The 14,933-nt window shown below is 39.5% G+C and overlaps 1 protein-coding gene across 4 annotated transcripts in view; it reads right to left on the bottom strand.

Annotated features, from left to right (window-relative positions):
- LOC124146632 (GDP-mannose 4,6 dehydratase-like) overlaps nt 1-14,933 on the bottom strand; it is a 77,718-nt gene that overhangs the window by 4,621 nt on the left and 58,164 nt on the right. For all 4 annotated transcript variants that reach the window (XM_048397421.1, XM_046517054.2, XM_046517136.2 and 1 more), the window contains 2 exons: nt 1,672-1,740; nt 371-440 (listed from right to left, as the gene is read on the bottom strand). In XM_048397421.1, the coding sequence (XP_048253378.1) occupies nt 378-440; nt 1,672-1,740 (132 nt within the window). In that variant the 3' untranslated portion in view covers nt 371-377. The remainder of the gene's footprint in view (nt 1-370; nt 441-1,671; nt 1,741-14,933) is intronic.

Raw genomic sequence — 14,933 nt, 5'->3', positions numbered from 1 at the left:
AGTGAGCCTGACCACCCGATTCCCTTAGTCGCCTCTTACAATAAGCATAGTCGCCTGTTACGGCAAGCATGGGTTGCTGAAGACCTATTCTACCCCGAATCTTCATGGGTCTGATGGACCCTTCTACAGAATGTGGTCAACTGCTTGTCCAGAAGGTCAACTGCTGGTCTGGAAGGTCAACTGGAAGGTCAACTGAGGAAGTAAGGCAACACTGATGTCTGTGACATCTATAAAACTTAAGTCTACTTCAGACATCTGTGAGAGCGACTTTGATTTACTACAATGACTGTATGATTTACCTACACTTCACCACAAGTCTGTAAGATCTACCCTGACTTACAAGAAGTCTGTGACATATACCTAGACTTACCATATGTCTATGCGATTGGGTTGGCCTGCATCAGCTTGATGTCAGCCTCCACCATCTCTTTGACAAGGGCCTGTAAAACACAACAATGAACTTAAACATGGTTGAAAATGAAAATAATAAATCATTATTGATGAAGCTCTCATAACAGTACTATTACAACCATATACAGTAAAATATATTCATAATGAACACGCTTATAATGAACTGATGGATATTACGAACTTAATTTTTGGTCCCGGACATTTGCTGTATAGATGATGTATGTATGCTTATATAACTACGGTTATAACTAACTAAAATTAGTGGTCCATTTGAGTTTCTTATAACCGTAGTTTACTGTATGGACTAAACAACTCGTAAACTTAGCGGACTAAACAACTCGTAAACTTAGCGGACTAAACAACTCGTAAACTTAGCGGACTAAACAACTCGTAAACTTAGCACATAAACAGATACTTGCTGACACATTTATTTTTTTTGTAGACTAGATCTGTTGAAAAACCTTTAAATAAAAAGAACTTATATAGCTGTCCTATAATATTCTGTAATGATCACCATCTGAATGCTATCCATATTGTGCAGCCATTGTGGACACAGAACCCCATTAAGTCGCGATGTTTAGGAAGTATGGGTACTGGGGAATATTCTTGTTTTTTTCGTGTGGTGTGGTGTGGTGTGGTGTGGTGTGGTGTGGTGTGGTGTGGTGTGGTGTGGTATGGTGTGGTGGTGTGTGGTGTGGTGTGGTGTGGTGTGGTGTGGTGTGGTGTGGTGTGGTGGTGTGGTGTGTGGTGTGGTGTGGTGTGGTGTGGTGTGGTGTGGTGTGGTGTGGTGTGGTGTGGTGTGGTGTGGTGTGGTGTGTGTGTTTGTATGTGTGTGGGAGAGATAGTTTTGTTGTGTGTTTTTTTCCCGAAAGGGGATGATTCATTGATTCATGCACTGAGAGTCCTCTGGCAGGGCACGTGTAAGACAATTAAAAAGAAAAAAATTATTTTTTCTGAACAAAGAACCATCATTTGGGTGGTGATGCCTACTGACATTCATCAGCATGAAACTGAACAGCTTTGAAAAGTAAGAAAAACTTGACAATGTTTGAACCATTCTGTTTTATTTAGTTAAAACTCCCAAAGAATCTTTGTTATTCCAATAACAGTTTCCAATTTTTTACCCCATGCAACAAACTAACAAAACACAATAATGACCTCACAGAACAATCCCTGTCATCGCCGCTGTGAGACTAGCTGTTTGCATGATACCTAAACATAAAAAAATCCCGTAACTTCAACAGCGACAAGTTAACTCACATCAAAGGTGTACTTCCTTGTCCATCCTAGCTTCGTCTGGGCCTTTGAGCAATCTCCCAGAAGGAACTCCTGCAGAGAAAAAGGACAATTTTGCAACATGAGAAAACAATTATACTTTCACTTTTGTTTCTGGCACAGACAAAAGGATTGCTCAAATTCAAATGACAATAAAAACATTGGCAGTGTTCAAAATTAAGAAATATCCTGGGATCCTTGAGATTTGCTCCTATAGTATTTGATTCTACAAACCCCCTAAATTTCAACTTTTAGCATTATCATTATCACAAGGACCCCTTGACTTTTAATGCTTAATTTTGACCGCCTGGACTAGTACGAAGAGCATCTGACGGCGAGCGGAAGGACAGGGGTTTGATCCCCATCCGCGTCATACCAAAAACATTAAAAGATGGTACTTGTTGTTACCCTTTCTGTCACACAGCATTAAGGTGAGGTGAGGTGAGGTGAGGTGAAATTGGGTTTAACGTCGCGTCCAAGATTATTGCACTTACCGGTATATAGCGACGTGCATGTACGTGTGTGTGTGGCTGCTTGTACTAGTCCGGACTGATGCCGATTTATAGTGCTAGCCTACTGAGATACCATGCCGCAGTTCAGTTTAACATGAATACCCCACTCAGACAAAGTATACTGACTCCGAGCCTACCAGTCCTTATTTTGGCCCCTTAATGCAACAAGTACCATCTTTTAACGTCTTTTGGTATGACGCGGCCGGGGATCGAACCCCCAGACCTTCCGCTGTGAATGCAACGTTAAACCCTATTTCAAGACTAATTTCCACTGGTCTATTAACATACTTTTCGTTTTCAGCTATTCTATACATACATCAATACCATATCAATTAAATATTTTCACCAACAATATGACAGTTCACAGTTACCAATTAAAAGTGTTGATGGAAAAAAAAATTCAGTTTTTTCAAAATATGGCCAAGAATAGATACTGATTCCTGAAACTCCTGGTACACCCAGGGAACCATCCGGTGATATTCTGGTCACAGACAACAGCCAGAACTATTTGTGGAGGAAGAAAGATAGGCAGGCATATACAATGGTCTATCTGACTTGTTGTACATAAACATAACAGCCCCTCACAGAGACTTGGTGCAAGATCTCGTCCATGTGGGAGATTCTTGGAAGATTTCACAAGATTGTCAAAGATGAATGAGTCTCGTCAAGTACTCAAACAAATATTCATCATTCATAAATGTCTATATTTTATTCGAGGGGGAGGGAGGGGGGCACATTAGTCTAATGCATAAATGACTAATTAAGATGCTGACAAATTTTAGAGAAAATTCCAAATTCATAAAGATACTTACTATTTTTATCATCCAAAACTGGCTCCCACAGGAGATATCGCTTGGATTAGATCAAGCGATATCTACACTGTAGATATAGCTACAATGAAATTACATCACAATGCTTTGCAGACAATTGTGACGTCACTGGTTACCATGACATCACAATCAAATGACATCACTAATGGCTCTGCTACTGAAGCTGTTAGCAGTACTTTTTACACTGAAGTCACTGCTAATTACTGTCTACAAATTGAAAAAGTTGAAGAATGATGTTGGATGATAAATAAAATCTCACCCTCGTGTCTTTTGATATCAAATATATCAACACTCGATAAAAGTGGCAAAAATCCTCGGCAAGCCTCAGAATTTTTCCACTTTTATCAACTCGTGTTGATATATTTGATATCAAAAGACACTCGAGTGAGATTCTCTATATCCTTCTAAATATTCATATTTATTTTTTAATGAGGTAATGATAACCATTTCAAGTTGGAAGAAATTAAACATGAAATATTTATGGATGACAACTTCTTTATTATTTGTAACAATAATGACATAATGTTTCAGAGCTATTTCCTGCCCCACCATGTGAATGAAGGGGCAAAATAGAAGCTAAGAAATATTGTTACAAATAATAAAGAAGTTGTTATCCATTAATGTTTCATGTCAACATCTAATATTTAATTTATCATGGCCATATTTTAAAGTTAAATACTGTGAATCTTCAAATGAATGTGATCCCTCCCCCCCCCCCCCCCTGCATATATAAATATATAATGCAATGTATAATCAATGCGAGCAGCAAAAGACCACTTGCATTTAATTCACACTCACATTAACTTCAAGATCTACAGTGTCACAAGAAAACAGACACAAACAGAGTTAGAGGAACTAACAATAATAGTTGTGACCATGGCTTAACTTTGAGATAAGATAATATTTATTGCAGAAAGCATTCCATTACGGAACATGTGATTCCTTCAAATGACAAAATTATTATGATTCAGACAGACAGACAGACAGACAGACAGACAGACATATATATTACAGATATGATGATATTATACATAAAATGTGATAGGTTGATTAAGATCAACGGCTGTTTATTGCTTGAAATTATAGATATGGAAACAAATGCAATTGATGTTGATGGCTTCATTATTTGAGAGGATGTAGTGAAATGATTTGTTTTTAGGATTGTGGACATTTACATATTGTGTGGATAATTTTCCAAAGAGTATATTTCTTTCTTGAGTGTGTTTGGTACAGTGAAGTAGCTTGTGTTTTTCATCATCAATAGTTGAACATATAGAGCACAGCACCTGATGTAGTGGGGGGGGACTTTTAAGTATTGAGATGAAGAATATTTGCATCCACGAGTACATCAGAGACTGCAGCAACTACACTTGAGCACCATCAGCAGCAACAACAGCTGTTGCATGGACACAGCATCACTTGTGACCGTCACTGAGATCCCACCTACCCTCGACCTGACATTCAGTTTACACTGTCAGCTGATAGTCTTACAGATATTATCTCTCCTCCAAACGCTAGATCTGATGATAAACACGTCCAAATAAACACACAACAACCTTCTGGCCACACTCACAGCCCAAGGGAGATAACCTGATACACTCAATCACACTCTCATATGTTGGAGGTTCACATCTCAATCTTTTAGGAAAGGTGACGACATCTTGAGAAATAAACTATAGAACCATTTCCTCATAGTCAGAAATACCACAGTTATTCTGTAAAAATGTACTAAAACAACAAAAATATACCATATTCTATTCAACTTGTTCTATACATGTTTGAAAAGTATGTCAAAAACATACGCAATTATATTTCTTAAAATTGTTGTTCAGCCTGCATGAAATTATTTAACATGTACTCAGATCATGAATGTCTAACAGCTTGGTGTCAGTATGGCATGTGAATGATATTTCCATGTGCTACACACTGACCAACAACAATGTCTACCAATTGGATAACCATAGCTTGGTCCACTGAGTGCTAATCGTTTGTTTGTTCGTTTGTTTGTTGTTTAATGCTGTACTCAACACTGTTCCAGCTGAATGACAGCGGGCTATAAATACTCAAGTCTGGACCAGGCAATCCAGTGATCAATATTATGCACGTAGTTGGGATACATGCTTTCAACCAAGTCACTGAGTCTGACCACCCAAGGTGTTTGGTCATCTAATATGACGGGCAGAGGCTGTTGGGGATGTATTGTAAACCTGATTCCCCAGGGGGTTGTCTCTTGTGATTGTTGTAGCAAATATATACAAAGATCATAAACCTACTAAAATTAGTTATGCCTGAAAATATAAAAAAATATCTCGACTTTTTTCAAGAATATTTCTTAACTCTTTTACTTTCACAAAACACATTTAAAGTGTGCATACATTAAAAAAAAATTAAAAATGTGTTTTCCTACTACGTGATAAATAAGTTTTAATTTTAAGTAAGCATAGAAAAAAAGACAATGATTTTGTTTCTGACATGGTCAGAAGAACACAATGGCACTTCATGACATGTTGACAATCATCAACTTATTTATGAACAAGCCACATAATATGATAACAAGTGGACATAAGACTTTCAACATTCATTTTGTCAGAATATTCTCAGATCATATCCCTTGAAAAAACAACCTGAACATAGTCAAATTGTATCAACTGACACATTTCAAGGAAGTAATATTCAATTATCTCATTTTTTCAAAGCAAGGAAACCTTTTGCGGATCCTGCAAGTTTTGAACACAAGACCACCACGAGATAATGCCCATTGCCGTCAGTTCATGCAACTAAATACATCTGGTATTTTTAGGAGTTTTTTTACAATGTGCTAATCCCCAACACAGAGGAATAGTTCCACAAGTGATTACAAGACATATTACTGACAATTCGACCTTTGTGTGGAAGCACCCCACCTTGGCAGCGCTTACAATCATTTAACTACTCCCTGTCTCGTTCTGTCTTTGAAATTATGTTCAGCGAAGAGCAATCAGAAGTTTGATGAAGCAAAATGGATGAGAGCAGACGTCAAAATGGAAGACAGCAGGCGTGAAAAAGAGGGGGGCAGATGAACACATGAGTGACAAGATCTCAGCAGGGTTATAATGTGTTTCAAATTTGGTGCACATCTCCAACGGCAAAGGATGGTACATCAACACCTTCGGCAAATTTGTTTTCAATCAGTTGAGAGTCTTCCTCATCTGGAAGCCATTGCAGTTCCTTTTACACTTGCTGCGTTTCCTCGGCTTGTCTCATGGACCCCTTCCCCATGGTCTACCATGCCATATGTTTATTCAGATCTGGAAATTATTTATCATCCAATAACTAGCCATTTGTACTGCTTGCTGCGAGGCTAAGCCCGGGTGTACAACCATATTGCTGGAGTATTTGTTTGTCCTGGTGATAACCAGTTATTGATCTATTTCTTCTCAAAACTATCAAACAGGGATTTTTCGTCTATTCACATACAGATAGTCAACAAGTCAATCCAGATGAAAAACAATAAACCCAATTTGGGAGTATCGAGCATTGAGAATGTACTTGGTATATGCTGTTGCTCTAGCCCTAAGCTTGAAATTAGTCCAATCTCATACAGCACTTACATGTGTCTCTGTAATTGCCTTTCCCCATCCTGCAGAGACACAGGAAGGTTCTAGTTACCACCATTTTTATCTATTACTGCAGTATGTTAGGTTTGGGAGTATGAAACAACTTGTATGACACCTGCTTCATGCCATGCTCTGCAGTAACATGCTGGCAGAGTCTCACGTTGTTTCTGTGTGAGTCATGATTATCGGAGTGAGTGAGTGAGTGAGTGAGTTGTTACTCATTACAGCATTGTAGCCAACTACAGTGGGACACAACTGCTTGAATATGGTCTGTCGTTGTGATACCCTGATAATATTGTATTGATGTCGGAAACTGAACACAGACATTAGTGAGTGAGTGAGTATGGTTTTACGCCGCTTTTAGCAATATTCCAGCAATATCACGGCGGGGGGACACCAGAAATGGGCTTCACACATTGTACCCATGTCGGGAATCGAACCCGGGTCTTCAGCGTGACGAGCGAACGCTTAACCACTAGGCTACCCGACCGCCCCAAACACAGACATAAAGCCTAATGAGTGAACACTGTACCACATAGCTAACCACCACCACCATCCCTGTCATTCTTATGATCATGATGATCAGTGTTTGAAACAATTTTAAACCCCAATCAGACAGTCGGGCAGGTGACCCATTAATGCTGCCTGCCCATCTTCAAAGTTACCTGCCGCATTCAGACATTTTAAACATTCAAAAATCGCGAAAAATAAGAGACTAATCAAGTCTTGGTTCAGTTGAAATAATGCACACAATTACTTATATGAATTATAATAGAACTGAATATGTAAGTAGTCTTAAAACTATCTGCCAGACAATCGGGCAGTTGGAGGAAAATTTCATGCAGCCCGACAGAAAACTTACCAGTCAGGGGCAGGCAGTTATTTCAAAACACTGATTACGATACCATCAATTACATCATAACTATCATCAGAAGATTCAGAAAGGACCAAGTAATGACTGCCACCCAAGTTTCTCCAATCATCTGATCCAACATTGTCATAATTTGTCCATCCAAAGACGTATATACGTCTTTGGTTCATCTATTTAGATACCTACAAACTGTAACCTAAAGCCCAAACTGAAGACATCAAAAACAATAAAGTACATAAAAGAATCAACCATCCAACCATAATATTTATTTGAGGGATGTGCGATATGATTATCATAACCCCGGGCGTACCTGCTGGCCTGGCAGCGCTACATACACGGAATGGTTCTATGACCAGGAGCCCCTTTAACACACTGGCCATGCCTCAGTGGGGAGCAATAAAGATATAGAATACACGACCAGGACAAGGTGTGGATGGGAATGCATAACAACTGTGCTGAGGCAAGTCTGTGGAATTCCACACAGTGTGCCAAGACAGAGGCTCAATTGAAGCAGCTAGCACAAGAGGGCAACATCGTGAGGGAACTGTGTTGCCCCATGGGATGACCTCAGTAGGTAGCGCCATCTGGTGGTCATTAGAACCCTTCCTCGCCTCTCTACCTTCGGTTCATGTCTTCATGCTCACAGCCATAACCCGGATTGGCTGAACTCTACGGAGACCCCTTTTAATATCCTCAAACAGAATAAACCCTTATTTTGAAAAGAATTCCTCAAAATATGGAATCAATGACATTGCACAGAAGACATTTATTAAAGATTTTATGACATGATTAAACATATGTCAAATGGACAAAGGGCAGAAGCATATGATATGTACAAGTAGATTTGATTCTTAAATCTCCTGATCTTATAAAAAAAAAACTTCAAAAGATCTTTAAACCCAGAGAACATTTTCGTAAAGCCAATATTGGACTGAAATCAGTGAAAAGATGTTTTAATGAAACATTTTGAATTAAACAATTTCCAGTCATCATGTACATATACTGTCTCCTCTGCATTATCATACAACAATTGTGTCTGGTTGCTGTGGTAACTATGTGGAACAGCACATCTATTTGTTCCTGGTGGTTACCTGCCACTGCCACCTGACATTGCAGAGCAGACGTCACTCAGTCAATTCTGGCAGCAGACGCAGGTCTGGTTGGGCAGCCATGTTGTCGTCTGCTCACCAGATGGGCTCCATCTACCCCCTCTAATTAAAATATCACATCCCCAAAACAGACCAAAATGTCAGCTTCGCCAACCATGACTACTTCCTATAGCTGTTTTTAACAATGCCTCACAGTCTAATGTCCTTAGTATATGTCTAATTTTCTTCACAGACGTCCTATTTGCTCCATTTTTAATGTCACTGTGCTTGGTCCGTGAAAAACGAGAAAACATACACAAAAAACCAGTGCAGAAGAAGTACCGGTATATTCATTTTTTTAAATAAGTTTGTGTAAAAATCTATTTCTTAAAACAAGTTTTACATATTTCACAGTATTCTCTTTCAAAAAAACTTATTCAAAGGACTAAATGCTGTTATTTCTCAAATTCTTTTGTACAAGCTGGCTTCTTATGTGTGGGAATGCTGAGAATGCAGTGCAAAGGTTTCTCATTTTCACCACCTAATCAAAGGGAAGCAACTCCATCCATACATATTTTGAAGGCGGAGAGGAAAAAAGAAGTATTAAATAGTGCCAAAAAATACACAACATATCGTGTTGACCTCTTTATAGTTAAAACAAAATACTAAAATATATCTTATTTACAGTTTGCGGAACAAGAATTCATAATTTTGTCAGAAAGTGTGTGCATAGCCAAGCAGTATTGATATAACATTATGTGTATTTTTCCGAAAACAATCACAATTTCACAATTTTTAAACATTCATTTGTTGACATTTGGCTGCGTAATATGTACCATTATTAGTCAGGTCAAATGGGTGCATGACAGTGTCACTAGTCAAGTTCAAATTTGATAGCCATGTGAATCAGGCCGGTCTGCAGGTGCGGTGACTACCGAATTGCTATGCAGCTGTTTTTAACTCTGCGGAAATCTAAAAACATGGCTACTATATACAGTTCCAAGCCCTTCGGAAACCACACGAGCAAACATACGGTGGGCACTCCAAAACAGTTATGACAGTGGCAACACCACAGAACTGGGAAATTTGGTCCATACTAAACAATGATTGGATAATATATGTGAACATTTGCCATTGCACAGCGCCCCCTACACCCCACAGCTGGGCGAGTCAAGCCGTGCACTTCACAAAGATGTTCACATAAAAAGAAACTGCAACTGCATATGTGGGAAATGGGACCCCTTCCATAAACAGAGGATAACCTAACAATAAGGGCTCTCATTAAATTCTGTTTTCCTTGGCGGCCAAAAAACATCGCAATAATAATCACATATGTATCATGATAGCTGTCTGGCTTTTATTTGATTTCTTAAAGTGTAAACAAATACGTGGGACTGGTTATTTGGCTGTTGGATTCATAAGTATACCAAACAACGCCAGATTTGTATAATAAACCGATTAATAACACCTACATTTTCAAACACAGCAATACTAACACAAATAAGAATCGTGTTTCCACAATAAAGACCTGATTTCCCCGAACATTTCTAGACCATCTTCTAAACATCAAAGACATGTTCAAGGTTTGTAAGTTTGTCTGTAAGCACCAGAAAGCGGTGAGTAAACTGCCTGCACTGCTCAACTAGAACCCTGCCCCAGTATATGTGCAGTGACCCATCCATGTAAAGCGAGTTAATTACCATATAATGACATGAGTTTTCATTTTAAACAAAAGCTAATGATTTGGAAAAGTATTTGTAATTGAATCCGCAGCCTCGAGAAGGCATGTCACCCAGTGCGTCAGGAAGACATTGGCTTGGAGCGACTGCCAAACCCTTTGAAGTTAACAGACCAAACTTTAAGATGAAGATATTTGGCCTGATAAAATACCTCCAGTAGCCAATGTGACCCTTGACCTTGTTATAAATCACTTGTGGCTAATAAGCTCGGGACAAGGCATGACATTTTACTGCACTGTGTGGAAAATGTCCTTATCATCGGGAGACGAAATCTTGGATACTTCTCATAAACTTGCATAAAGTTGTCAAATGAGCTTTCATGGCCTCTGCAGTTATGACTTATTGATAGGGGTGTACATTCACTATGCTTCTTGGATTCTTCACAGACAAATAAGAGATTTTATTACCACGGTGTTTGGTTACAATTTATATATACTACTCAAAAGAAGTTAAGGACCACCTGATTCGTTCACACTACCATAGATAACATGTCATGCCATGACAGATTAGCTACGGTGAAACGAAAGAATCGGGTGATCCTTAACTTCTTTTGAGTAGTATATATAAAATGTAAGTAAGTAATTAGTGCATTAATGTTACTTAAAGCCGCATCAGCAATAATACAGCTATTTGCGGCTGAAACAGTTAGATATTACTGGGGATATACTCTAACAGAAATCATCATGGGGTGAGTGAGTATGGTTTTACGCCGCTTTTAGCAATATTCCAGCAATATCACGGCGGGGGGACACCAGAAATGGGCTTCACACATTGTACCCATGTGGGGAATCAAACCTGGGCCTTGGAAAATGTCATCAATCCATATGAAAAAGACAAGCGTATTTCTTGAGAAGTCAGAGAATGCCTAGGAATCCTATACTGCTGTATAATGAAGCAGGTTACAAGTATCACAAACTGTCAGACATAATAATAACATTTCTACATAATTAGACATGATTAATGTCTCACACACACTTCTCTAGATATTCCAAAATATTCCAAAATATTTAAAATAATTAAAAATATTAACAGTAAAGATCCACTTATGAGAGCATGCACGTTAACTAAGTAATGCACAGTTTCCCAAGAAAAGACAAGTAAATAATCTGTGAAATCTCTGCGATCAGAACTGTTTAACATGCTGAATGACAACATCATGTATTTATGTAACTTCACCACCTATGTGTACAAATCGAAAAAATGTGTATATTATTCTAAATTACTCTGCATGACGAGTAACATACTGGCACCCGATATCAAAATATCTACCCACATGTCAAATATACAATATTAAGTGCCTCATTCCGCCTTGTTAGAATATCTCACCACCAAGCATGTTCATTGGGAAGAATATATGTGGTCTAATCATGACTAGAACAAATATTTGCACTGCAATAATTGTTTGTTTGTGGAGAAATCCTGCATATGGCAAGTATGTTTTAGCGATGAGGGACAGGAATACCCAATCTGTCGTCACCTTTCTCTGTATGTCAATTACGTCCGCGTTGCTGATTTCATAGCTCGTGTTCCCCCTCAATCTTTGTAATTGCTTAATTCTTTAAACTGTTGGAATTGCAAATTTAGTAGAAACCCTGACAGGCTGGCCTCTGCCCAGCTGGAATGTCAATCTGTTGATAACGCAATTACCCCCGGAAGGTGGGTAATCCCAAAACACGGACTGGCAAAAAAGCGACAGGAGAGTAGATCAAAGATGGCACCAGGATGTGTACTGTCTGGTAAACTCATAGCCCTTTGTATAATAACACTGCACGCATACACTAATAACCACACGCTTTTCTGTTGGGCGTCATTAACGATATTTTGTAGCAGGTCGTAAAGAAAACGGCTTCAATTTAAAAGACATCTGACGGCTGGCGATATGCTGTAAGGCTCATCATGGTGATGTAGATACCTGTCACACAGGGAAAACAACAAGTGCAAACATGTTACGGGTGAGGGGAGGCACGGTGCCTTACAGCACAGGTCAGGCTCGTTCCATACCCACGTCGTCAGCGGGGACATTTAACACCTTTTATGTAACTCCAAACATTTCATACACGTCAAGTGTTTTCACAGTTGGCCATGCTACAAAGTGAACTTTTGGAAGCTCGTTTCCAGCCCAGCGGGTTGCCAATGGTGGAATGAGAACTCCAGACTGATAGTTTCAAATTTGAACATTGTAAAAATTATGAGTGATTGCAGTCGGTGCCAAAGGTTTGTGAGCCCAATCTCATCTATTGACAATATTTTGAACAATTTTTAACGTTATTACATTTGTCATAATGAGGTGAGGTTCCTGGATCTAACTTCACTTGCGCTTCGGACAAGAGGGTTCGAAATTAATATATATCCACTAGCGAGAGGCTCATACAACTTAGGAAGGACGAGTCACATATCATTGTGGACTACCAGTCTTACCATTAGGTAAATAGCAACTCTGTAGCAGATCATTTCAGGAGAATAGTCAAAACAAAAACCGTAGGATTCATTTCTAACCGTAGGATTAGGGACATATGGGCTCGGGTGGCCCACTCATCTAAGGCACCGCAAATCGCTGTACAGAGTTGTGTCCCTTGGGCACACCAGAAACCTATGATCGAATCCAAACCTCACCCAATTATGTTTCTAGGTTTGTCAGCACCATACCCGTGCTCGTGGGTTTCAGCGAAGTGGTAAATGTCTAAAACCTGCATCACTCAAGGCTTTCCTCCCACATTAAGCTGACACGCCACGATGTAACTGGAATACTGTGAAAAGTGACGTCAAACCAAACTCACTCACTCACTTACTGAGGGCTTAAGTTTCAGACTGTGACTATAGTATCTGTAGAATGTGTTACACCTTCTGCCTCCACACCATGTTGGAGTATGGGAGCTATGTAGTTATAGCAGTAAGATGGCGCGTGTGGAACGAGGCTACGGATCATGAAGGAGGGAGTATAGCTTTATGACGCTTTTAGCTGAATTCCATCAATAGCGTAGCAAGGACAAAAGATTGGGCCCCATACGTTAAACACATCACTGGAATCAAACCAGGAGTCATCAGGATTATTAAACTTAAAACTTCAGTGAGTGAGTGAGTGAGTGGACAATAGTCCAGTTATATCACGGCGTGTCAGCTAAATGTTGGAGGAAAGCCCGAAGTGATGCAGGTCTCAGAGGTTTACCACTTCGGTGAAACCCACGAGCACGGGAATTGTGCTCACAAACCTAGGAACATAATTGGGGCGAACCAGGATTCGAACCCACTATCATAGGTTTCTGGCGTGCCCAAGGGATGCAACTCTGCACAGCGAATCGCAGTGCCTTAGACGACTGGGCCACCCGTGCCCCCTTAAAGTTCAGTCACAAGGGCACACCAAAATATATTGGTTTCTCATCTGGTATACATGTGTGGAGTCACTAAGTTTTCTGTGAGGTGAACAAAACCGAACAACGCCATCTCCCACTTATCATCTCTGACCATTAGATTCAGATTGTGTGAATAAATTAACAATTGACTTTAATATTTTTTGCATTTATGGAGGTATTAATGTAAAAAATGGTGTGCATACTATGAAAATCCACATACTTATATAAAATATGTCAACAATAATTACTTCAGACTGCTTATTTAATCATTAACACCCACAAAAAAACCTGTAGACAATACGATATCGGTGACATCGTTCAGCACAACAACACAAGTCCCGCCAATTCTATTATCAATCAATCAAGTAACAGTAGTCTGTCAGTTTGCATGGTGTAATTTTTTTCAGTTTTTGCAAACATAAACGCCAAAAAGATTTCTTTGTTAGCCGATCAAATGCCATGGGATCACATGCAATTATTGGTGAATAACAGAATGCTATTTTGCAATGCAGTCATGAATGTGTAAGACATCACAGCTGTAAACAATCAACTGTGGGCCAGGCACTTGAATTCATGAACAAGGAGCCACCCCAACAAGTTTGTTTGTTTCTTTGTTGTTTAATGCCGCACTCAGCAGTATTCCAGCTATGTGACAGTGGTCTGTAAATGATCAAGTCTGGACCAGACAATTCAGTGACTGACATCATGAGCATCGGTCAACGCAACTGGAATACAATGACGTGCATCAACCAAGTCAGCGAGCCTGACCCCCCGATCCTGGGTCGCCTCTTACGGCAAGAATAAGTTGAAGACCTATTCTAACTTGATCTTCACAAGACCCATCCCATCAAGGGGACACACAATCAGCTCACACAACCATCCAATCCTCATTTATTGGCTTTCACACCCCATGACGGTCCAGGATAGAATTGTCTACAGCAACCCATGATTGTAGTAAGAGGCGACTAATGGGATTGGGTATTCAGGCTGTCTGACTTAGTTGATGCATGTCATTGTATTCCAATTTAAGTAGATCGATGCTCATGATATCAATCACTGGATTGTCTGGTCCAGACTTGATTATTTACAGACCACTGTCACATAGCTGGAATATTCCTGAGTGCGATGTTAAACAATTGTTGGCTGTTGCAACATGGGATTTTGAGGACATTCTGCCCTGAAACCCCCTTGGGGCACTGGCTACCATTGCCACAGCAAAGCTGCAGCTATTCATCCCAACTGTCAAGAAATTTTTGTACAA

The sequence above is a fragment of the Haliotis rufescens genome, unplaced genomic scaffold, assembly GCF_023055435.1.
Source record: "Haliotis rufescens isolate VD_foot unplaced genomic scaffold, xgHalRufe1.0.p SCAF_17, whole genome shotgun sequence".
Classification (NCBI taxonomy): Eukaryota; Metazoa; Mollusca; class Gastropoda; order Lepetellida; family Haliotidae; genus Haliotis; species Haliotis rufescens.
Note: the sequence above shows the minus strand (reverse complement) of the source record. Positions and strands in the feature narration are given on the sequence as shown.